This window comes from Andrographis paniculata, unplaced genomic scaffold (assembly GCF_009805555.1).
Source record: "Andrographis paniculata isolate CXL003 unplaced genomic scaffold, ASM980555v1 Contig45END, whole genome shotgun sequence".
Classification (NCBI taxonomy): domain Eukaryota; kingdom Viridiplantae; phylum Streptophyta; class Magnoliopsida; order Lamiales; family Acanthaceae; genus Andrographis; species Andrographis paniculata.
Window position 1 is genome coordinate 4,003,878 of NW_026137579.1, and position 23,432 is coordinate 4,027,309.

The 23,432-nt window shown below is 40.0% G+C and overlaps 4 protein-coding genes across 16 annotated transcripts; 2 read left to right on the top strand and 2 right to left on the bottom strand.

Moving 5' to 3' along the window:
* Positions 1-858: 858 nt before the first annotated feature.
* Positions 859-9,176, bottom strand: LOC127251598 (protein SCAR4-like). Of its 3 annotated transcripts, none has more exons than XM_051275344.1 (9): positions 8,624-9,176; positions 6,647-6,810; positions 6,366-6,489; positions 6,163-6,286; positions 5,819-5,880; positions 2,060-5,549; positions 1,865-1,948; positions 1,650-1,763; positions 859-1,519 (listed from the first exon to the last, which is right to left on the bottom strand). In XM_051275344.1, the coding sequence occupies exons 1-9, from the start codon at positions 8,776-8,778 to the stop codon at positions 1,466-1,468; spliced, it is 4,371 nt and encodes a 1,456-aa protein (XP_051131301.1). In that variant the 5' UTR covers positions 8,779-9,176; the 3' UTR covers positions 859-1,465. The 3 variants fall into 3 exon arrangements, with proteins under 3 accessions (XP_051131301.1, XP_051131300.1, XP_051131302.1); XM_051275343.1 differs by having other exon boundaries at positions 2,060-5,597; XM_051275345.1 differs by lacking the exons at positions 6,366-6,489; positions 6,647-6,810; positions 8,624-9,176 and having other exon boundaries at positions 2,060-5,597; positions 5,819-5,900; positions 6,163-6,257.
* A 1,676-nt stretch (positions 9,177-10,852) lies between these two features.
* LOC127251606 (uncharacterized) lies at positions 10,853-14,397 on the top strand. The gene is made up of 6 exons (XM_051275369.1): positions 10,853-10,997; positions 12,044-12,138; positions 12,689-12,885; positions 13,231-13,428; positions 13,704-13,763; positions 13,951-14,397. The coding sequence occupies exons 2-6, from the start codon at positions 12,045-12,047 to the stop codon at positions 14,137-14,139; spliced, it is 738 nt and encodes a 245-aa protein (XP_051131326.1). The 5' UTR covers positions 10,853-10,997; position 12,044; the 3' UTR covers positions 14,140-14,397.
* Positions 14,398-14,607: 210 nt separating this feature from the next.
* LOC127251604 (CBL-interacting protein kinase 2-like) lies at positions 14,608-18,286 on the top strand. 9 transcript variants are annotated; one of them, XM_051275362.1, is made up of 5 exons: positions 14,622-14,698; positions 14,790-15,245; positions 15,385-15,449; positions 15,532-15,646; positions 15,795-18,286. In XM_051275362.1, exon 5 carries the CDS (start codon positions 16,273-16,275, stop codon positions 17,629-17,631), a length of 1,359 nt encoding a protein of 452 aa, XP_051131319.1. In that variant the 5' UTR covers positions 14,622-14,698; positions 14,790-15,245; positions 15,385-15,449; positions 15,532-15,646; positions 15,795-16,272; the 3' UTR covers positions 17,632-18,286. The 9 variants fall into 9 exon arrangements, with proteins under 9 accessions (XP_051131316.1, XP_051131319.1, XP_051131322.1 ...); XM_051275365.1 differs by having other exon boundaries at positions 15,971-18,286; XM_051275366.1 differs by lacking the exon at positions 15,385-15,449 and having other exon boundaries at positions 15,795-15,865; positions 15,971-18,286.
* Positions 18,287-18,351: 65 nt separating this feature from the next.
* Positions 18,352-23,432, bottom strand: LOC127251599 (stress response protein NST1-like). 3 transcript variants are annotated; one of them, XM_051275346.1, is made up of 4 exons: positions 23,289-23,432; positions 21,397-23,182; positions 19,993-21,035; positions 18,352-19,109 (listed from the first exon to the last, which is right to left on the bottom strand). In XM_051275346.1, the coding sequence occupies exons 2-4, from the start codon at positions 22,873-22,875 to the stop codon at positions 18,989-18,991; spliced, it is 2,643 nt and encodes an 880-aa protein (XP_051131303.1). In that variant the 5' UTR covers positions 22,876-23,182; positions 23,289-23,432; the 3' UTR covers positions 18,352-18,988. The 3 variants fall into 3 exon arrangements, with proteins under 3 accessions (XP_051131303.1, XP_051131305.1, XP_051131304.1); XM_051275348.1 differs by having other exon boundaries at positions 21,397-23,053; positions 23,289-23,415; XM_051275347.1 differs by having other exon boundaries at positions 21,397-23,079; positions 23,289-23,412.

Genomic DNA, 23,432 nt, shown 5'->3' on the forward strand with positions numbered 1-23,432 from the left:
TTTTTGGGTTTCTTGCATACTAAAATAATTTACTTTATATTTTATATTATATAAAATTTTATTTTGAAGCATTTCTAATTGAATGTATTCTTCTTCTACTCAAAAATATCATTTCATATTACATTAAAAGTAATTATGTATTTGTATTAATATTAAAATACAGTTAATTTGAGATCTCTTCAAATTAAATATAATATCCTGTCAAAGGAAATGGACGATGAAGTAACAAGACACAAAAGGGATCATGGAGCTTCATTAGAAGAAGTTGAATGATTAGGTTCAATGGCCTCCTGATTCGATTCGAATCTATACCAAGCATTGCGGCTCGAACAGTTGAGCGGCCCACATGTTTGAATTTGAGGATAAAGAGACCGCTTGTTATACAGGAATCTCCTCAACGAGCTGGAGTAGCGAACGGGAACAACGGCCTTATTGATTCAACCCGATTTTAGAGAAATTGAATGGTAGGAAAAAACGTCATTCAATTATCATATTTGTGTTTCAATTCAATCAATGAATAAGAAGCTGATAGTAATGTACACAATAAATAGTCTAAAATCACAATTTTAAATTATCCCAAATTTCTTGAACAATGCCTAAGAATTTGATGTCTTACTATTCTAATATCACGTGGAGTAGTCATAGGATTATCTATAATATAACCACAAGCTTGAAAGCTCCCAAATATCACAAAGATTATGGTTGCGTTTTAACTAAAGTTTTTGAAAAATTTTGAAAATTTGCAAAAAAATTATTATTTAATTTGATATTCTATGAAAAAAAATTATGTATTTGATGAGAAGTTTTTCCAAAAACAAATAGTATCAAATCAATAAAAGTTAATTATGTTGTCACATATCAAAGCAATAAGTAAATCTTCAAATTAAAAAAATAAATAAGTCAAGTTTAACAAATGCGAACAAATAAAATTTCAAAATAAAACAGAATAGAGAGAGCAATGAGATAAAATAGTGGCAAAATCAAAATCTGACAGCCCCTGCATAAGGCCGGATGTGCGTCAGATAGACGATCGGTGTGTGAGTCTTACATGTGCCGTTGATCGTCACAAAACTTCCAAAGGTCGGTTGGAGACGGAAAGACGAACACGAATGTACAGTAGCAACTAACCAACAATAATATATATATATATATATATATACTGAGATTTACACGCTCGTAGCTAGGTAGTAAGTATATCACGCGTGCAACATTTGCTTCATCTAATATTAATATAATATAATATAATATTGATGACCTCAACTGGAATTAAAGCAATACCTGAACTGGCATTCCGTCCGTCTGTCCCAGGCCATGCCAAGAAAATCATCTTCTAGTTGTAGACAAATTAATAGGTAAGGCAAGGTAAGGTAGATCCGTTGTTGCCTTGCCTGCCCACGCAGCGCAGGAGTTTCTACGTACAGTGCCCATCCAATTGCCCATCAATAGCTTCCTTGTCAATAATCAATCACTCCCAACAAGCATCATCATCATCATCATCATCGCTGCTGTCAGCTATGGCCTGTAAATGAAATTATTAATATTCCCGGGCGGTGTCCCATTGATAAATAACTAAATAAATAATGTTGACAACAATAGCAGGCCAGGGCAGCATGCATGAGAGCTAGCTGTGACAAGGAAAAGAAAGGAACCTGTCGCATTGCATTTGCTTTTTCCAAAATCGCAGCAACTCTAAGATTGGTTTTACGTTGTTGAATGCTGCTGCTGGCTCTTGATGCCATTGCAGCAGGCTTCAGCTTGAAAGACTGACCAACCCAACATGCATGCATGATATCGAGGAGGAGTTACATTCATACAGACCCGACCAGACCAGACCAACAGCAATATAAACTTGATCGATCCATACCTTGTCCCTTATTTGCTCTAAGAAAGCATCTCTTTCATTACCCTTCTGCACCCACGGCCTCTCACTCTCTGTAACTTTCCTCAGCTGCAGAATGATTTCAACTGATCAGAATTACACAGACTACTTCACAGTATAATATATAGTATTAAACAACGGGACTTGCAGTAAGAGATAATAAACCACAATAACACCTACTTTGCTCCTATCAAGAGCAACAATATCTTCGACCAGAGGATTGCGAGAACGAGGCAGTTTCACCATACGACCCCCATGTGAATGCCCATCCTCTTGTGGTGCTGTAAATTCCCTATTCACTGTCATTACCAAAGACTGTTGCTTCTTGTCTTCTATATTTGATACAGCATCTATCACAGAGAAACTACTGTTTGCCTCTTCTTCTTTAATTGATACATGTTTGGGAGCACTTTGATTTGGAAAATGTGTTGCCTCTTCAAGACATGATTCTGTCACTGGCTGTTGCTTGCCTTCCATTTTTGGTACAACATCTATAGTCTCACTCATATTTTTAAATTCCAGGGTAGAGCAACTATTTTTTGCTTCTTTTTCTTTCAATTCAAGCTTGGGAGTAGTTTGAAATGGACACTGTGTCATCTCTTCAGGTGACAGATTAACATAATCAGTGGTTGGTGTCAACGTGGCAGAAGAAAAACTAACATCCTTGGTGGAAGGAGCCGTCTGCGGAAGGGGCTGGAAAATTGATTGAGGTGGTATTTCCTGACATTGCATCACCTCTCCCCTTGTAGAAGTTGAGTTCTGCAGAAACATTCCCATTCTCCATTGAACTGGAGGAAGGGGTGGCAATGGAGGTAATTCTACCAGGTTCATCTGAATTGGTTTAGAAAAAGGATTATTTTGAGGGGAAATAGAACCCAATGGATCCTTCGTGTAGCCAGAGACACCATCGTCATAGTTACTTTGCCTTTGAAGCTCTGAAACTGAAGGTAGATTTGAATGATCAACATGAAACGTGATAGCAGAACTGTTGTTACCTTCACTATTATCATGAGCTAGCATTTTCTGGTGACTCATGGGCCACAAAGATGATAACGCTGAACTGACGTGACCAGGATCTGATGACTCTTGATCCAGTTCAATGGATGGTCCAATTCTTTCCTGGGTTGTGAATTCTTCAGTGCCATAACTGAGGGGTAAGAACATAGCATCAGGGACTTCATTCCCAAGACTACAACATTGACGGAAAAATTCATGCTTTGTGCCCAAGACACTTTGCTCCAAAAGTGGCTGAATTGTGTCAGCTTCAGCATATTTCAATTCGTTTTCAGCTTCCAAATAATGAAGTGAACTAGGAACAATATCTGATTTTTCTAGTTTTGGATGATCAGAATACAATCTGTTGCACAAGAATGCTTCAGAATCTGTGATGCCATCGTCTGCTGGACCAACTTCCTCCACGGTGCCTGATTTCCCAAGACTTCCTGAAACACAGTTCCTATCACTCTCAAGTTCATCCAGTCTAGATTCCTCCGAGCAACAAACCTCTTCCTTAAAATTCACATTAATAAGGGTATTATCTAGTATTGTATTATCAGAAACAGTAAATTTAGTATCCCCCATATCTATATTTAAAATTTCCCCCTTTGAATCAGGCTCTTCCAACATTATATCAGCCAAAGTTGGTGTTTTCACAACAGTGGAATCAGATACTTCAGTAACTTCTTGAGCAGTGGGACTTGTCACAAGAGCTATTCCATCCATTTCTATGCTATCTGATGCTCCTGAAGGCTTCTCAAGATTTTTAGTAGCATAAAATGATCTTCCCAGGGCTTCTGAATCATTGGCGAAAACAAAATCTGTCATTCCTGTAGCCTGCAACTGCACAACTTCACAAGATGCCAGGGATCCAAGTGTAAAGGTTCCAGTTCCCACTATGTCTTGTTCAGGAATAACAGCCTCTTCATCAGCATCAAGGTCTGCCTGTGGCCGATCAGGAGAATTCACCAAGTGCAATAGCATCAAATTTTCTGAGTTATAAAGATTATCAGTTGAGCTATTAGAGCGGTTCTTCTCTTCAGCATCTACTGTTTGATCATTTGCAGATAATGTTTCATTGAGCTCCCGGCTAAAAGAAGCCCCCATCATAACAGAAGAACACTTTGAAGCATCAATAGAACCATTTAAGTCCTCATTATTCAATTCGCTAGGATTTTCTTCTTGGGGAACAACTGACTCAATAACATCTTTGCTGTACGCAATGTCAGGATAATCAGAGGACAAGTTTTCAAGAAACTTTGGAACTTCATCTGATTCAACTGGAATAGGGTTTGTGCTAGGCTTCATTTGTGGAGTATCATTTCTGCTCTGGTAAATAACATTAAATACATTTAATGAGGATGTTGAGTTCTCAACCAGATTCTGACCCCTCGGGTAGGTCTCATCCTCAAGGTGTATATTGAAAGATGTAGCAGAACTATCTGTGATGTGATAGCTAACCTCAGGGACAGAAGATGAGGAGAGAACCATTTCACCCTTCACTTCATTCACAAGAAATTGTCCAGCAGAAGGAATTTCTGAATTGCCTCCGGAATGCAATTCAAAATCAGAAACAACTGAATAACATGGCTGATCCATCTCTAAAATTTTCATCTTTTCATCATCGTCAAAGGTGGAGGATGTTTCATCATACTCAGGTCGCTTTAACTTATTTTCTGTGACAGAATCATTCAATTCAGAATGCATCGACGTAGGTAAGGAGTCATCTTTGCATAGCCTAGTCAGCTGCTCAAAGTCAGAAGTACAGCGATTGGTTGCATCAGTGGAAATACTTGCATCATCACAAACCTCAGTTTGGGAATGCTGATCCGCAGAGAAACATTGATCAAAATAATTTAGGGGGGAAGATGAAGCAACTGTCTCAATTTCAGGGGTATCTGCAGGCAGTCTTCTGTTGGTAGATTTTTCTGATTGTGGATTTTCTACTGATGTGCTTGCAGATTCGGATGAAGAGCAACCATAAATTTCTTTACTGGAGGAGTTGTTCCCCTCGTCGGATATTATAGAGCCTCTACTGGATTGACAATCCAACATCCAAGTGGGACTATGTTCATCATTTGCATCAGACATCAGTGACTGAGTATGTTGAGCAGTTGAATCATTCTTCATTTCTGATTCGTCTTCTGTGTCCACTTCAGTTTCCATTATTGAAGTTGCATCCACAAAATTTTCAACCTCACTGGCAATAGCATTGGATTCAAAACCAGTGAGGCAACCTTCTGAGTTGTTTTCTGAATTCACAGCTATAACTTTTTCAGTGGTCACCTTATCAAGTGTAGACGAAGTGCCACCTTTTGCAAAATTATGATTCGGTATCATGCCAGTCTGATCATCTGTCGTAACCTCACTGGGTTCATAAGAGGAAGGACTAGGGAAATTATCTTTTCTTTCTGCAGATAGAATTATACGTCTTTCTCTTCCCACATGTCCTCTGTCAGGGCTCACTGGTCTGACTTCAAGCGCTTCAAGGCCAAATTCATTTTCATGAATACTCGCTGGCATCAGGGAAGACAGTGAATTTACATCAACTTCATGAAGCACTTTCTGATGTGAGGAAGGAGACTTAAGAATATTCTCCATGTAGCTTTTTCCAATGTTTGAGTCAAATGGAAATCCGTTCAGCCTTCTCTTTAATTTCACACGACCTGAATAGCTGTTCACACCATTTTCAGTGCGCTCCTCCAGAAAAAGCTGATGGAGTCTGTAAGAGTTATGTAAACGTGTAATGTGTATTTTCAATTATCAATCAAATCGCATACTAATGCAAGTAAATATGCCTATCCTAAACACGTCAAAACTGTTCATAAATAAATGGCCTAATCTAACACATTTCTAACAAGTTAGAATGCCAATCATTCTCCATCTATAGCATAAATGAAAAGGCAAATAGTTATCTAGATTAATATAATATATGCGCCTTACTTGGCATGTGAAGTTTGTGCAATTTCTGCGGTTTCCCCGTTTCTTCCATGGTGGCCTTTTCTCTGTAAGCCCATATTAAAATCTGTCAACTAATGCACGAATCATATAATTTGGAGTGGATGCAGATTAAATAGCTATAATCATGACAGTACCCATGTTTTGCTAGAGGAAAAGAGATAAAAAGAATATCTTAATGTGGCTGTATCTTCTGCTATATTTATAAGCATGATACTTGCTTGGGGCACACAGAGCCTGATGATCAAACCCACACAAATACTATAAAAAGAACTCCTTTGTTTCTGTATACATGGTGTTTTTCTCTAAAAGAAATGCAAGAACTGTACCTTCAATTTGAGAATCTTCTTTTCCCTCTGGACATCTGCAGTTGCAGTGTTTGTTGTTTCTTCTTTAAAAAATGAAGGATCTGAGTAACGTTTTAGACATGATCCAGTCCCAGCAACATCAAACCTGAACCAAAGAAACTATCTGACATATTATTTCTACACAAGACATATACATTAACCTATATTTAAATAACAAACCATACTTGTCCAGCATGAATAGACGAGGAGGGGCCCTGCATTCTTCATAGGAATCCATTATAAAACGAGGTAAATCTCCATGCGTGACTAGATTCACATCTATTTGTAGATTAGGATGCCAATCAACACCTGCACAATAATATTTTAACTACATAACTATTTCGTCTAAGAAGCACTGTCATAGCTGAAGGAGAAGATGCAGCATAGACAAGACTTAGATTCCTTATAGAATGAAAACTTTCCCAATCAACTTAACCATGTGATTGCAAGAAGGGTAGTGGCTAACCAGCATCATAAAAGCATGATGAGTGATCTGTCTGGGAGAGAAATGATCTCTCTATGGAAGGAACCTCAGCCTCAAGTTGTTGAATTCGAATCATTAAATTATGTCCTCTGGCAGCTGTTACAATCACTTCTTCATGTAGATTATGAAATATCTCAGCAGCAAACCTTCAATTATCATAAATAGGAAAGGAAGCAAGTATGAGTTTGTCTCAAGCAAGCCAAATAATCCATAGAGTATCTAACTACAGCCCAACAAAAGCAAACTTGAATCACTGTTTTTTACTTGGCAATCACTAAGGTAGAGAGTATAAACACTGTAGATTGTATGCACTATGTACTAAATCTTTATACAGTACAGTAAGGCAATAAAAACTAGCATATGTATTTGTTTCAGGCACTCCGCAGTTATATATTCCTTCCGTCCACTAAATCTATGCTCGTTTTTTCTTTTTGCTCGTTCATAAAAAATAAGCACTTTCCATCTATAACAAATAACTTTTATACACTCCTTAATATATACCATTCAATATTACATTTTTTTTACAAAAATGCCACAACTACTTACACACATAATCTATCAAAAAAAAATTCTCACTTCATTAACTCACATATATACTTTTAAAAATACCTTTAATTTATGTCACAATCAACCAATATAATATTATAATTTATAAGCGTTTTAGTGTTTTGAGAATAGTAAAATATAAAGAAAAATAAGTGTTGGATGTTATATTTTTTAAAAGAAAAAATTTATAAACAAGATTGAAAACTAAACAAAGCAATGTGATTGGGAATGGCCAATCATGCCCAAAACCTAGTCCATTAAATTCACATATTCCTACCATGCATTTGCACCATGTGTTGGGGAATATCAGATTACGAAGTTGAAGATCAATATAAGAACTTGGATAGTTGACGGGATCATGTTTTGAACACTTTTTCAAAAGATAAAATTCAATCCCACTATTGGGTTACTACGAACTCAACTATGGAACCATCCAAACAAAATACTCGAACTTTTGATCTAAGAGAATAGTCAGAGACTAAAAGATTTGCTGCTAGTCGTCGCCGTGTTTTGCACTAAACCCATATTGAAGATTTATAGAGGGTTGGTCAATTTTGGCGAAAAAGTGCAACATCTATTGTTTAAAGATACAACCATACGAATGGTTCCACCAATTGGTGAAAAGACACATTCAGTCAAGGTACAATCTTCATGAATAATTGCACTCATTGATAAAGGCCGCCTCCATGCGAAAATTTACAACTTCTCATGAATGGTTCCATACCGTTTAGGTTTCAAAACACTAACTCGAACCCCAAACCTTGTGGTTTCCCCATCACCCCCGCCGAAATTTGACTTTTGTATTATTTCAATTTATACAAGCATTACTTCTTAATTCTGCATTATAGTTCGACACTAAATCCCTTTGATCTTTGAGCAAATCCAAATTACACTACATTAACAACAATCCTTCTAGTGTAATCTTTAATTTACCATACGTACAAAACAAACAAAATAATGCAAGCAGCCATATTATCAGACAGGCATCTCTTTCTGCACAAAACACAAGATAATTGCACAGAAGTTTAATGTTTCTCATATGTTTCCTAGTACATGCATATCAAATTAAACGAAGCTTGTCCATTTTCTGGATAAGTGTCAAGGATACAAGAAATTTTCAAGATTAATAGAGATCAGCGGAAGTTGTAAGAATTATGCTGCATTAACAGGAAGAAAATGATCAAGTTCGAGTGCTCAAAAAGAAGAAAATTATAAAAAGAGTGTTCCTCAAAAACTGCAGAGTGCAGACCAGACAAGAAAGGTTCTACACAAAAATTTGCTGGCTGTTAAGATTAGAATTGGCTTGGATACTTGGCACACCACACCACTATATCCAGCAATTTCATCCCAAATGACTGACAAAAGGAGTTAATGAGAAGAAAAAAATATTAAAAAATGATATGTATAGCTTACTCGGCGAGGTCACCGAGCTGCCGCAGAAGTCCGACTAGACCAGCCATGGCCACTCCTTCAAGCAAAGCCTCCGGATCATCCTTATCAGAAGCACAGTAGAGGTCTGAATCGGCTAAACTATACATGTTCTTAATCTCAAATCTGGATATGGGCATTTCCTTTTTCTTTTTTTTTTGAGGGGGGGGGGGGGGGGGGGGCGGGGGATGGATTGGGTGGCCTAGGCAGCGAAGGCGAAGGCGAAGGCGGGACGGTGACGCAGGTTAGATCGGAGGGATGTGCAGTGCGGGGCAGGGCAGCAGATTAATTGAAATTGGAAAATGCGGATTGCGGAGCAGAAGTGGTCAGTTTCATTTGGGGAGATGGATGGGGGGGGGGGTGTATGACAGTTGAGAGCAATGTGAAGGAAGAAGGGAAGGGAAGGGAAGGGAAATAGTAAGTAGTAGTAAATTGAGGATGGGAGAGAGAATGACAGAGACAGAACAACAGATGTCAGAGCGGCGACATGGACGAAATGAATTTGCTTGCTTGCCTGGCGCTGTAGAATTGATGTACGAAGAAGTCAGTATGTATATGTATGTATGTATTTGTCTAGTGCGTGTGCGTGTGCCTTGATTTCAGTTTACATTATTTGTTATCAAAGGCGGGTAGCTTAGGTATTAAGGGTATGTTAATAAATAATAATGATGACGAGGATATTAGAGTTGAAATCAGTTAGTTATGGATGCTGTTGCTCATTCTCATTCATTAATCCGTCTCCTCTTATTAGAGATTAGAGTTGCTGCTATTTACTGTTACTATGAAATTTCACCTGTCACATTCACAACTAACTATAACTAATCAATTAACCAAAACATATACCAAACAAGCATGTAATCAATCACTCCCGCTCCCACTCCCACTCCCACTCCCACTCCTAGCCCTATTTAGAATAGTGCCTTGTGTTGTTTGCTTGTCTTGAGAGAGAGAGAGAGAGAGAGGAATTATATATATATATATATATGCGTTGATGGGGATATAATGATCCAATCTTGGCTTTAAAGCTTTGTTTTTGTTTTGCTTTGGATTGGGATTGGGATTGAGATTGAGATTATTTTCTACGACAGAGAGACATTGATGAAAACATCAGCCACTTGCACTTCCATTATACTGATTAGATTAGATACAGAATGGAGGCAGCAGGGTTTTTTATAAACAAACTAACTAACTCACTCGTGAGTTTTTTTGCTTGGTTTTACGGATAAATGAAAGAAGTTCAAGCATCTCTAACGAGGAGACGGTTGCAAAAAAAAGAAAGAAAGAAAGAAAGAAAGAAACAAAGCATAGTATCAATTCACATTAATTCATTAATTAATTAATGCACACTAATCCTTCCTAGTGGCTGTGCCTCTCTCTCTCTCTCTCTCTACAATGACGAGGTGGATGGATTGGCTCATTCTTAGCTTCTTCCTAACCTTAACCTTTCAACTTCCTTCCGTAACCCAGAACCAGCAGGACAGTCGCACTCATGTCGATCCGAATGAATCATCCTTTCCGCGTAGGTCAATCTTTGCCTGCTAGGCAAGAGGATAGCAAATTACAAATTCTGTCTCGGTAGGACATGTATTTCTATTACTATGAAATTCATAAATGAAGTGGTTAATGGTGGGGTTACCATTATCCTTTTTGTAGTGACGAATCTTGTATGTATTCTTAAGAAAAGGAATTTGTCCCGGAAAGGGATGAGGATTCTTAATTAGTTAATTAACACTAGTATCTATCTTTATGTTATACACACCATCAAGCCAAAGCCAGCTGTGACTTCCAGTTCCAACTCGTCATCCTATCATATCATGCATTGGCCATTTCATTGGACACACCTTCCCTTCCATCTGCTTGCAACTCAACCTATAAACAAGTCTAATTATTATTTTAATGTCTTTTAGAAATTCTTGGTATTTGAATTGTATTATTATTATTTTAATGTGTTGAGACTTGAGATGAGAACACTGAACATAAAGATAGATGGATCTACTTCATCGACTACAGTCCAGTCCAGTCCACGGCAGACACTAATAATCCAATCCAATTATCCAGCAATGATAGCGCTGCATCATCTAGCCTAGCGGAATATGCGTTTTTTTCCTTGTTTTTGTTGAATCAAAATCAGATACGCACCGGTCTGTCATCGCTGACGTGTCCATTTCCTACTGGTCCACGTCGATCACCTAAAAGCAATTACGATTATTTAATCCTTGCCTTCGCTTCAAGGAAGAATAAAGAAAGAAGCAGCGGCAGTCCACCAAGCCAAGCCCGTCTGCTCCCTCCCTCTCTTCCCATCTGCAGCGTTGTTCAGATCGCAACCCTTTGCCTTCTGCCACGACTTTGATTTGATTAGGTAGGTAGGTTTGGTATGAGAAGATGTTCTTCAATGCTCGCTCGCCTCGCCTCTAACTTTTTTGCCATCCATCGAATCTCGTTTCCTTTTAGCTCTGTTACATTCTTCTTTCCCGTATCTGTATCATCTTCTTGTTGCTTGCTATCTTTCTTCTTCTTCTTTTTTTTGCTTTTAGTTTGATGACATGACACAATTTGAATCGTGATGCTTGCTTGCTGGGTATTTTATTAAACGGGCCCTTCTCTCGTTTAATTGGAATACAGGCACTCAATCGACTCAATTAAATTTCAATTCCAATCAAGCACGTCTTACTCTTGGTTTCTTCAAGTTGTTTCTGAAGGTCAACGCCCATAAACAGAGGGAGAAGTTTGTCGTTTTATTGAATCATGACGTATCAAAATTTCTATGTTTGCGATTGAAGACGAAATAATTATCCGGGATTGCTTTTTTTACTTAAATACACAGTTCAAAATTGAGTTGATTCAAAAACTAAATGAATAAAAAAATAATCTTTGGGGCTGTAATCTCTTGCGTATTCGGTGATTAGCCGAAAGTATGGTTATTGCTCGTGAATCAAAATTCCTACAGCCGCTTGTGATAATCATGTATTGAGTCCGTAAGTTTGACTTTACAAGGCCATCCCTTACGCGACAACTTTACCATGTTTTTTTCTTTGCTTGATGGAATGAGTATTGACAGTTCTACAATGGATTTTGCATCAAGGCAATTTGAATATGATAGGTCGTATATTTGAATGTGCGCCCTTTGTGATGTGGATAATTTTTTGCTTAGAACAAAGGATACATGTCTGCACAGGCTTTTTCGAGATACTGACTCAGTCCTTCCTACCTCCAAAATGCAGCTATAGTTAACTTATGCCTCTTTTGTATGCCCTTCATCTACCTTTTATATCCTTTTGGATATAATATCTTGCGTGTGTGGTTCTTATCCCCACTTTATAGCAATATTCTACTTCGAGTTCATATCTTCTTTCCACGTTTTTCGTAATTTTTTCCAAGTTTAGTTGATAAACATCATCTTTGCAGCATGGACAGAAGGCTCGTCATAATTCTATTTGTAGTTGGCAGCTTCTGGAGCTGTGATGCAAGAAACCTGATAGCTAATCATGTTGCTGGAGGAGGTAAAATTTCTACATGTGGTTTAAACTGGTACCCCACTTAAATGTTGTTATTTCTTTCTGCTGGAAGAGATTAATCTTAATATTGAGCACGGCTTGTCTGTTGTTAAGATATCAATGTCTCTGAGCATCACAAGAAACCCATCCAGTCGCTACTGTTATGGAGAAGATTGACTATTTACACATGGTGTCAATTACTATATCTCCTGTAAATGCTAAGATAAGCTCCATCCAGCTAGATCTTTTATAAATGCTAAAATAAGCTCCACAGATATAAGTAGATCTCTGAGAATCGCCATGTGCAATCTTTACAAGTTGTTAATGGTTGTGTCCTTGACCTCATAAAGCATACTAAACTTGCTACATTGTTTAAACTGGGAGATATATCTATTACCTCTCTAGATTTATCCTTCAAAGCACAATTTGTAGTTATAGTGTTTCTGTAAAATTATCCTGCAGTAAGATCTATGTTTCTACTCTGATGGTTTGTTTTTTCTGGCTAACTGTTTAATTATAAGAGAAATTCAAACAACTACTAGTTCTCGTCTTGCAGTCCTGCAGTTCCCTGACAAACTTTCTACAGGAGAATCTCAACATGGGGGAGAAGAGATCAAGAATGGCAAGCTGTGTTTGATGTGTGAAGAGTTTGTCACTGAGGCACTCAATTATATTGCAGACAATAAAACCCAATCAGAGATACTTAAAGTCCTTCACAAATCCTGCTCCAAAATACCTCCATACGAGCAGCAGGTACTGAGAAAAATCATTCTATCTGCAATTTACTGCTGAAGTAGAATCTTTGTCTTGCAATCTAATGTATGTCTTCAATCCAGTCAAAACTTAATGTGTCTAATTATGATGCCATGCACTTTAGATAGCATCATGACATTTATGTGCTGATTGAGTATAGGGAATTTCACAAACAATTTGGGCTGTTTTGAACTAGAAATTTTGCAATGCAGTGTTGGAACAGCTGCTGAATAAGCGACACAGGACTTATGCTGAATTTTAGTTGACATATAATGTTTATATACTGTTATGGTGATGAGGTACCATCCCTTCATGACTGTATGATTGGTAATCTTTTTCTTACAGTGCATTCGTCTGGTGGATTATTATGCCCCTCTATTTTTCTTAGAGGCTTCCAAAGCTCACGCTGAAGAATTCTGCACTAAGTTTGGTCTTTGTGGGCAAGGCATTCCCATTTCACAACCTCTCTACAAGGATAAATGCAAAGTATGCCATGATGTCATTACAGAGGCTCTTCTGAAGTTGGAAGATCCTGATACCGCGGTAACTTTTGAGCAATTCAACCTGTCTATGGATAACTCGTTCTAATAGATCATGCTGCAGTATCTTCTGATGCATATATATATACATATATATATTAATTACAATGTTGATCTTCAAACATAACCACAAACATCTGCATAGAACAACACTCATAAAAAATTCATATCTGAAATATGCATTCTTAAATTCAGCTTTTCTTAGCTGATGAGTACTCAGTGGAAGCTCGTATCTGTGCCTTGTGTCTGAATTATATATTCTATGGTATTGTGACACAGATGGAGATTGTTCAGCTGCTTCTGAAGGCTTGCGACTCAGTTGGGAAAAGTGTGAAAAAGGTAACTATGTAACAACAATCATATGATGTGCTTATACCGTGTGTGTGTGTGTGTGTCACAAGTGCTTGCTTTGAAAATATTATTTCTGGGTTGTGTGTGCCCACCCGACAATGCAATGCAAAAGGGAACCATTGACCATTCCATTCCATTAAGCTAAAAAATTGTTTGTGTTGAAAATGAATGGCAGTGTAAGAGATTGGTGTTTGAGTACGCGCCTGTGATTCTTGTGAATGCGGAGCAGTTCCTGGAAGCAAACGATGTTTGCACCATACTGCATCTCTGCAATTCAACAGCTGCTGCAGGCGGAGATGGTGCGGAGGAGAAGGAAGAGGAAGTGTCAACAGCATCATCAATGCCCATGCATGCTTCCTCGTGATTCTTTTGTGACGGTGCCCTGTCATCGTTTTATGTACCATACTCAATTTGATGCGCTCTGCTCTGCTTGTATAGCCAGCCAGCCAGCCAGCCAGCCATATGATATAAGATTGTTTGATTTGATGCGTGGTTGGTCCTCCGGGGCTGGCCTGACCTTGACCTTGAGCTTGATGATTGATGCATACATACATAGTACATGTGTATGATAATATTGCTTCCACTTTTACTCTTTTAAATGGCCGGTCTCCTCCTCCTCCAATTGTGATTGTAGTTGAATATCAGGTTCAAGGTACAAAATGGCGCTGAGTTGGAGTTGGAATTGGAATTGGAATCGCAGTGGTTGTTGTATTGATGATATCAGTATTATGTCATTCGCACGCAGATCGACCTGTTCCTGCTGGTAGTTGAAAGATGGATGGATGGATGGATGGACTATCTTCTGTGCAATGATTGTGATGTGGTACATACACAACACAACAAAAACAGAAAATGGGTTTCTAAGTAGCAGTACTACTATTATATGTGATTTTGGTTGAAAAATAAAACCGAAGAAAATCAAGGTTCGTAGTGTGCAGCCGATGGCATTTCCTATTCCATTTCAGTAACTATTATTTATTTATTGATAATACCACCTTGCAACACTCTTAATAGGTTTCAAAGTTTGTTAATTTGAAGCCCAACGACAACATAAATCTAACAACGATGATTAATTTGACTGGCAGAGAGAGAGAGAGATGAATTTGATTTCATGCATGATGCATAACTCTCGATAAGAAAGAATTATGAATAGAGAGAGAGGAGGATGACGATGAGTTGGAAGGAAGTAGGAATTAGGAAAGTGGCGTGGATTACAGTCAGCTCAGCTCACCACCAGCCGTTTTAAACCTACCTGCTGCCTGCCTGCTTGTCCTTTCCTTTGTGCACTAGCGCTTCCTGCCTTCCTTCTCAAATATAACCCCCAAAATTGGGGTTGGCATTGGCATTGGCATTGGCATGGCGATAAGATCTTGAGAACAAAGGAAGGAAGGAGAAGATAAGAGAAGAGAAGCCCTCTACACCAACTAGCAGTAGTGCGGTGCTGTCTGATACCATTCATTCATTCCACAGGTCAGTCTAGTCTAATAATCCTATCTTTTCCTCTCCTCCAATCTTTTCTAGCAATCAAAGTTCTGCACCCACCCATTCTTCCTCTCCGCTCCCGCTCCCGCTCCTTTCTCGCCTTATTTTCCATACGCGTTTTTACCAGCGGACAAGAGATTGCTGCTGCTGAGCTTCGATTCTGTGTCTATTTTATTCGCAGATTTCATGAATGTATGTAGATTGAGTTTTTTTTTTTTTTTTTTTATATGAAATGTTTGAATATGAACTGAAGAGGGTTCTCCGTCCATTTTAGGTTGCGGAGATGTATCGTTCAAAACGGTGTCATTTTTGTTGATGAAATTGGATACATGCGCTTTTGAATAACCATCGAGATCGGAATCCGAACCAGACGAAAGAAAGGTCTTCAGGTTGGTTTGTCAGAAAGACGATCTCAACCCACCTCTTCCCTTCTCTTTCGTTTCCTTTTTATTTCTCTTGGAATCTGTGATTGTTTTGGGTTTGCGCGATCTCAATGTTGCTTGCTTGCTTGTTTACTGAAACTTCATTCTCATCTAGAATCACGCGTTTTTCAGTTCTACTGGCTGGCCGGTCTCCACTCCAAGCAACAGTACTAAGATCTCAATATAGTATTATTTTAAAAAAATTCTGATTCTACGATGATATTTTAATTTTGAAATTTTGATTTCCTCCTTCCCCTCTCCTTATTTTCAAGTTCAATATATAAAATACAGGGTGGGAATGCGGAAAGATGTGCTTCGCGGGGAGACGGCCAATCTTTGACTTTGGTGAGGTGGAGGAAGCCCCACCTTGTCCTGCTGCTGCTGATACCACCAGATATACATTCTGCAGTCCTATACACTTGCGCTTTCAGAGGCCAGCTTTTGGTGAATACCTTAGACGGCTAATTCCGCACAATGCTATCTGCAGCGACGATGATGGTTGAGTCAAGGTGGTGTTTTTGAACTGGTAAAACTTATCTGGGAGGCGAACAAGTAGTTAGATCTATATCTGTATCTGTGTCTTCTATCTTTGAATGGAGGAGAGTAAAGGGGTTGTGCTGATGCAAAAATATGAGGTGGGTAAATTGCTGGGACAAGGCAACTTTGCCAAGGTCTATCACGCCCGGGATATCAAGACTGGTACGAGTGTGGCCGTTAAGGTGATTGACAAGGATCGGATCTTGAGAAGGGGAATGGCTGATCAAATCGAGAGAGAAATATCTGTGATGAGACTCATCAGGCACCCCAACATTGTGCAGCTCTATGAGGTGATGGCCAGCAAGGCCAAGATTTATTTCGTGATGGAGTATGTGAAGGGAGGTGAGCTCTTTAAAAGGCTGGCCAGAGGGAAACTGAAAGAAGATGCGGCCAGGAAGTATTTTCAGCAGCTGATTGTTGCTGTGGACTTGTGTCACAGCAGGGGCGTCTATCACCGGGACCTGAAACCTGAGAACATATTGTTGGATGAAGCTGGAAACCTCAAGGTCTCAGACTTTGGGTTGAGCGCTCTTGCTGAATCCGCGAGGCAGGACGGCTTACTTCACACAGTCTGTGGAACCCCTGCCTATGTTGCCCCAGAAGTCATCAACAGGAGAGGATATGACGGGTCCAAAGCCGATATCTGGTCTTGCGGGGTGATCTTGTTTGTGCTCTTAGCAAGACGCCTCCCATTCCACGATTCAAATGTAATGGAGATGTACAGGAGAATAGCCAGTGCGGAGCTCAAATATCCCACTGGGATGTCTCCCAGCGCTTGCAGTCTCATCTCTAAGATATTGGATCCTGATCCAAACACCAGGTTCTCTATTCCGCAGATCATGGAAAACTCTTGGTTCCGCAAAGGTTTCAAATCCAGAGAAAAGAGGAGGTGTGAGGAAAATATGAATCATGCAGCGGCAGGAGGAGCCAGCAATAGCAATAGCTGCTGCGGGAATAGCAGCAGCACCGAGAACATGAAGGTGGCGGCAGCGGTTGCCTTGAACGCCTTCGATATCATCTCACTGTCGGCTGGTTTCGACTTGTCAGGCATGTTTGAGGAGGAGGAGGAGGGGGAGAAGAAAGAAGTGAGGTTCATGTCGGAGCAGCCGGCCTCGAGCATCATCTCAAAGCTGGAGGGATTAGCAAAGCGGCTGAAGATGAAGGCCAAAAAGAAGCAGGGGGGGTTTGTGAGACTGGAGAGTAGTAAGGCGGGGAGGAAAGGGGCGTTGTGTATAGAGGCTCAGGTGTATGAGGTGGCCTCGGCCCCGCCTTTCCATTTAGTTGAGATGAGGAAATCCAGTGGGGACACGCTGGAATATCTAAAGCTGCTGAAGCAGGAGATCAGGCCCTCCTTGGAAGACATCGTGTGGACCTGGGCATGGCCGGGCCCGGGAGGAGGAATGGGCCAAGGCTGATCGATGCTGGTTCACCCCACCCCACCCCACCCCCACTGACGACGATGGTGATGCTTCTCTTCTCTGCCGGTCAAGCCTAGACTAGACTAGACTAGGTGTAGGTGGTAGTTATGGATGGAGGGACGGGCGGGCGGGCATCTCTCCTTTCTTGCGACTTCCAACTTCCAAATCCAAGTGAGATGGATGGATGGATGGGCGTTTGCTTTCTATTTATTTATTCTATGAGTATGAGTGAAACAAACAATGTTAAGAAATTAAGATGGATCGGTCGTTAGTTCCATTTCCATGTTGGGCAGCAATCAAGGTACGGATGAAACCGTAAATGAAATTAAAAAAAAAACAAAGAAGGGTGCGTGTGGGGCCGCGGCACCCTTGCGACCATCAAGATCCAAGAAGCAGTTGAGTACAAAGAGACCCATCATCGTCGTCGTCCATTCAGGGTTGGCTGGCTTGGCTCTGCTCTGCTACACTAAGACGCAAATCATTACACTCTGCCAGTTGAGTACACCATTATGGATGGCGATTTTGATCTAACACCACACCACACTACATTACGCACCTGCGAATCCAATCCAATCCCACCTCTCTCTAACTATTATCATATCATATTCTAGTATATGTTTCCAAAGTAGCCAAGGGACAATGATGATGATGATGTTCATTCCTTTCCTTACCAGAAAGGCAGCAAAGCAAAGCAATATATTCAAACTACAGCGAGGGAGTAGTAATAGTAGTAGTAGTAGTATAGTAATAAATTAGTAGAGCAAGAGGGAGGGGAGGAGAGGCACAAGCATAACACTAATCATTATCCATCCTCCACCTCCCTCCCTTGGAGCTTCCATTGCAACCTCCGATCAAACATAGGAGGAATGTACTACTGCTACTAATAGTAAGAAGTACTAGCCCTTCCTCGTCCGCCTGCCTGCCTGCCTGCTGCCGCTGTTAAACATTAAATATATATACCATATACCTACCCTACCTGGCACTGGCACTGGCACTGGCACAGGCACAGGCACAGGCACAGGCACAGGAAGGCAACAAAGCAAGTATGCATGCATGCATTTGTAACTAGTTCTCCACCATGCTCCACTAAAATCTCCCTTATATAGAAAAGGAAAATAACAGAAAAAGGAGAGGGAGAGAGAGAGAGAGAGAGAAAAGATACAGTTCAGTTCGGTATTCATTACATACTCCCCCCCACTCAAAAAGAGGCCGCTGACTTCCCTCTTTCACTACAAGAAGGAAAGAGGGAAACCAGGTAGTAGTAGTAGTAGTAGTTGTTGTTGTTGTTGTATTTTCATTCAACTCTCTCCCCCTACAATCTGCCACTTTCCCTTCTTTGACTATTAGAACCTAATCATTCAAATGACCAAAGCGATTGTACATCTGGAGGGGAGTAAAGACCTCCAATGTGAGGCCTGCTCATTGGGGAATTCCCAATACCATCTCGAGACCCCCCCTGCACCGCCCAATCTTTCCTGCAAATATACAAAACCAAATCTCCAAGTTACCACTAGAAACAAATAATAATAATAATAAATCAATGACTGAATTTGGAACTGCCAATGGCATTGCTTCAGCGCATATAAGCATCCTGCTATATTGCTATGCATTAAATTTTACAGGTCCACTCTAAAAATCTGCCAGTTTTGCCATCTTTACCCAGAAAATCGAATCTGTTTGAGTGATACAAGGCTTAGTTTTTTAACTTTGCAAACATTTAAGTAAAAAGCTGTTAAATCATAAGGTTCATAAGGCAAAGACAGCCATTATAGAATTTTCTCTAGATCTTCAATATTGGCATAACACGTGAGCATGCATTGTTTTCTTATTAAACCTTACAGAAAAAAAAAAAAAAAGCATAACAAGTATTATATAACTTAGCTCCGATGTATATTTAACAGCATTCCAATAACTAAGTGTTGCCTACTAAGATATATTTCAACCAAAAAGAGAAGCTATACATAGCCTATAGCTCTTTTTGCTTCATGTTATTTAGTATTAAATTCTTAACTTCTCCAAAAGCTCATTCAAGTAGAAATAAAATCATCAAAAATCTTAAGTCCATAGATTATCCAAGTAAATTTAGACAAAAGTATCATAAACAAAAACCAAATAAAGCCCTTGTTTCTCAACTTTCTAGCTTGTTGCTTAATAACGAAATTATAAACCTAAATACTCACCAATATTAGTCTAAACTAAAATGCCATATAATTCAGCAACCACAAAAATCTACATCACACAGTTCATTATATAGTCCACATTCCAACATCAGTGCTACACTCCAAAAAATCCAACAATAATTTCACTTGCAACAGACACCAAAAGAAGAGTAGAGTAGAGTTCAGGCTGCTATCTTACTTGGACCACGAATTAGTAGCAGAGACTTCAAACTGATTGTTAGTAGTAGAGCCATCAGCATTTCCATAAATCAGGCCATGCTGAACACCATCTTCTTTAGGCTTCAGCAGAATTTGATTTTCAGGACTTAATGCTGGCCCAAACACAGTTTTGGGAAACCATGGAGCACCGGTAGTGGCAGCTCCATCATTCTGACATCCATATAGAACACTCTGAGAAGAGTGAGCACCATAAATGTTTTGCTCATCTTTCTTGAACAATGAAGCCATTGTCTTCTGTGGTACAGGATGAATGTTGTCTTCCTTGCTTGGAAAGTTCATCTCTGGATGCAGAAGCCAGCTAATAGGCCCACCAACTAAACCAAGACTATCTTGTACAAGTGGAGAGCTGTTCCACATTTGCCATGTTCCACTGTCACTAATATTATTAGGATTACCCTGAGCTTTAGGAGTTCTAGGGAAAGGAAAAGAGCTGGCATGCCTTTCGTCTGTAACTCGTGATCGAGACAATGGAGACTCAATTGGTGATGGCTTGTTAACTTCGGAAGTTGTAACATTAGTCCTCACAGAAGATGGTTTTCTCATTTCAGTATCTGCCACAAAGCCTAGGTCCAGCTGAAAGTTTTCAAGTGATTCAGAAACAGGTCCAAGCAAGGATATGGGATCTGGGACATAACCGTGATCTGGAGTATAACAGGGGTCATCAAAAATCTCAGACTCCGGTAAAAATTCATGTGGTGCACCTTTCATTATAGGAAGCAAGGGTTCGGAGGATATTGGAAGAGTTATATTGCTAGTGCTGGATCCTAAAGAAAATGAAGGTAAGCTAAATGGTGATGACAATCCGATATTGATTGGATTGTTAAACGATTGTGTAGAGGTCAGCTGACCGGAAAACGGTGGACTTTGAACTTCTGTTTTACTCTTTCCTGTTGGTCTGCTGATGACATTTGAACTAGATGGTGGGGAAATGGTAGATGAACGAGTAAATAGTTGTTGCCATGACTTTTTAGGTGCTGTACATTGTTGAGCATCAATGAGCACCTACAGGTAAACAAGTCATCAATATGCTTAATATAAAAATGGAGCAAGATAATAATAACTGCAATTAGATTTACTCTATCCTAACAATGCCACACTAATGTAACACTTTCATGCAGCCTTGCAAAGCATAAGTTGAAAAATGCAGCAAACACATTACAGAGCACTATGAGAAGGGAAAAATTAAATATATACTCGCATCTAAGCACAGTTATATCAAGTGACGGCATATTATGGAGGTAACACTCTGATGGGAACAAAATATTTGCTAAACATAGAAGTCAAGCCATCCACAAATTGTTCTAAACCACTCCTCTCAGAAAAGAGAGGATTGTTGAAAGACTTCAGAGTAAATTAAACTTACAGGACGGCTGGCACTTTTATCATCTCCAGTTGTGGCTGATCTCCCTGAAGCCCGGTCAGTCAGCAGTATATCTTTCTTGTGTGTAGAAGTTTTAGCATTTTCTATCATTGTGTTAGGCTTCAGTTCCCTTGAAATAGTAGATGCATTAACACCCTTTCCAAAAAAACTACCTCCAGCAAATGCTCTGGAAGAGGACAGAAAGGTGCCCCTCATGCGATCCAAGTATCTAGTTCCAGCATTCCCCCTGTTATGATTACTTACTGTAGCACCCTTAAGTCCATATCCACCTTCTGGAGATTTCATACTTTCAGGCGTACTTCTGCTTTCCCGCTTATCATTTTCACTTTTCTTGCTTCGCTCACTCTCCTTGGTAGATCTCTTTTCCAATTCCTCAGCATCAGAGTTGCTTTTACTTGACCCCCTATCTTTTTCTTTCTTTCTCTCTTGCCTCTTTCTTTCAGAATCCTTCTTGCAGTCCCTTTCCTTAGCTTGCTGAGATCCTTTACCACGCTCTTTTTCAGCTTCTGTTTTCTCATCTCTCAATCTCCTACGTTCTTCAACCAACCTAGCAACCTCTTCTCTCTGCTTTCTTTCTTCTTCTTCCAGTAGCTCCCTCTCTAGTCTAGCCTGCCTTTTCTCCTCAGCTTTTCTACGAGCTTTCTCCCCCCTACTTTCTTGACCATGTCCACCATTTTCACCTCGGTTATCCAACATTCCTCTGCTTTCTGTATCAACTGAAGCATCATCTCTGGAAGAACTAAATCTAAAAATCTTTCTCCAAAGCCATGCAACAGAAAAGAACATTGCTGTTAATGCCTTGCAAGCAAAAATAAAAACACGAGAATAGGATTTTTCCGCCAAACAATGGTCATCATCCCCACCAAATAAGACACCACCATTTTTCTTTATGTAGCTCGACTTCCCAGCAAAAGCCCCACTACCCCAATTCCCATTCTCCAGCCAGTCCTGCCCACACAACCACCCATTATCCGACCAAGCCTTCCCGTTTAATATTTTCCCACCCTTCCCAACAATATCCTTCAAAATCCCGGCGTTACTCATCCCAGGTGGCACAGGCAAATCTAAGACTGGCCTCTTCGAGATATGGCCACAGTAGGAGCACATGAACTTACCCCCGCCAGGATTCTGATCCCTATATGCAGTCAAACAATTCCTACATCTCCTGGTAGCAGTCTTCCTCAATTTCTGCATTTCAATAGCCTCAGACCTCTTCTTCTCCCTAAGCCTAGCATTCCTCCTGATCCGCCATGCTGACAGTTGAGGCATCAAAACCTCGTACCAGAACAAGGTTACCAACAGAACGAGGACACAAGCAAGCCTTGGAGACGTGATTTCAAACCGGAACGCAGGGGGCAATAGCTGCGACAGAGCCCACAGCCCAATAAGTGGAATTACTAGCCACGGCAACATGGTAGCAATCCTCCGGGACCACTTCTGGATCACACAAAGTATACACATTATCCTCCTTATTGCAACCTCTATTCCCCAGTCTTGAACACAATCGATCTCAAGTTCCCAACGCGAATTAATTAAAGAATTTCCCAAATCCTTTAACAAGTGATGGAAAGAACCCTACCCTCTCAACTTGTTGTTCGGTCCGAAATGCAATGGCAAATATTGGCTAATCCTCCAAACCCTAGAGGAGCAATTTAGGTGGAACTCCTAATTAGCAGAAGAAACGAATAAAATCAACAAAGAGAGCCTCCGAAACCGAAAAAATCATTGATTAGGGTATCGGAACCGTGTTTAATTGAAGCTTCGAAACCTAGATAACACGAAACGAATAATAATCAAGAAAAGAAAACGGAAGAGAGGAAAAAAAAAAGGGGGGGGGGGGGGGAATGAAATGCAGTTGGGGGAGGGGGCGATACCGGAAGAATCAGAGGAGGAGGCGACGGCGGAGTACCGGACGGCGATTCGTTGATCCTGTGCGAGAGAGAGAGAGAGAGGGATTTGACGTAGAAAATGGAGATAAGAGAGAGAAACATGGAGGGCTCGTTTCCAATAGGGGAAAG

Bases quoted from the DNA above. Each gene is read 5' to 3' on its own strand.
- LOC127251598 (XM_051275343.1), bottom strand. From the start codon at position 8,778: ATGCCCATATCCAGATTTGAGATTAAGAACATGTATAGTTTAGCCGAT. The intron at 5,598-5,818 runs GTAAGGCGCATA...TAACTCTTACAG, and splicing joins GCACAAACTTCACATGCCAA to ACTCCATCAGCTTTTTCTGG. The intron at 1,949-2,059 runs GTAGGTGTTATT...ATCATTCTGCAG, and splicing joins TTGCTCTTGATAGGAGCAAA to CTGAGGAAAGTTACAGAGAG.
- LOC127251606 (XM_051275369.1), top strand. From the start codon at position 12,045: ATGGACAGAAGGCTCGTCATAATTCTATTTGTAGTTGGCAGCTTCTGG. The intron at 12,886-13,230 runs GTACTGAGAAAA...TTTTTCTTACAG, and splicing joins TACCTCCATACGAGCAGCAG to TGCATTCGTCTGGTGGATTA. The intron at 13,429-13,703 runs GTAACTTTTGAG...ATTGTGACACAG, and splicing joins TGGAAGATCCTGATACCGCG to ATGGAGATTGTTCAGCTGCT.
- LOC127251604 (XM_051275359.1), top strand. From the start codon at position 16,273: ATGGAGGAGAGTAAAGGGGTTGTGCTGATGCAAAAATATGAGGTGGGT.
- LOC127251599 (XM_051275346.1), bottom strand. From the start codon at position 22,875: ATGTGTATACTTTGTGTGATCCAGAAGTGGTCCCGGAGGATTGCTACC. The intron at 21,036-21,396 runs GTAAGTTTAATT...GTTTACCTGTAG, and splicing joins ATAAAAGTGCCAGCCGTCCT to GTGCTCATTGATGCTCAACA. The intron at 19,110-19,992 runs GTAAGATAGCAG...GTATATTTGCAG, and splicing joins GCTACTAATTCGTGGTCCAA to GAAAGATTGGGCGGTGCAGG.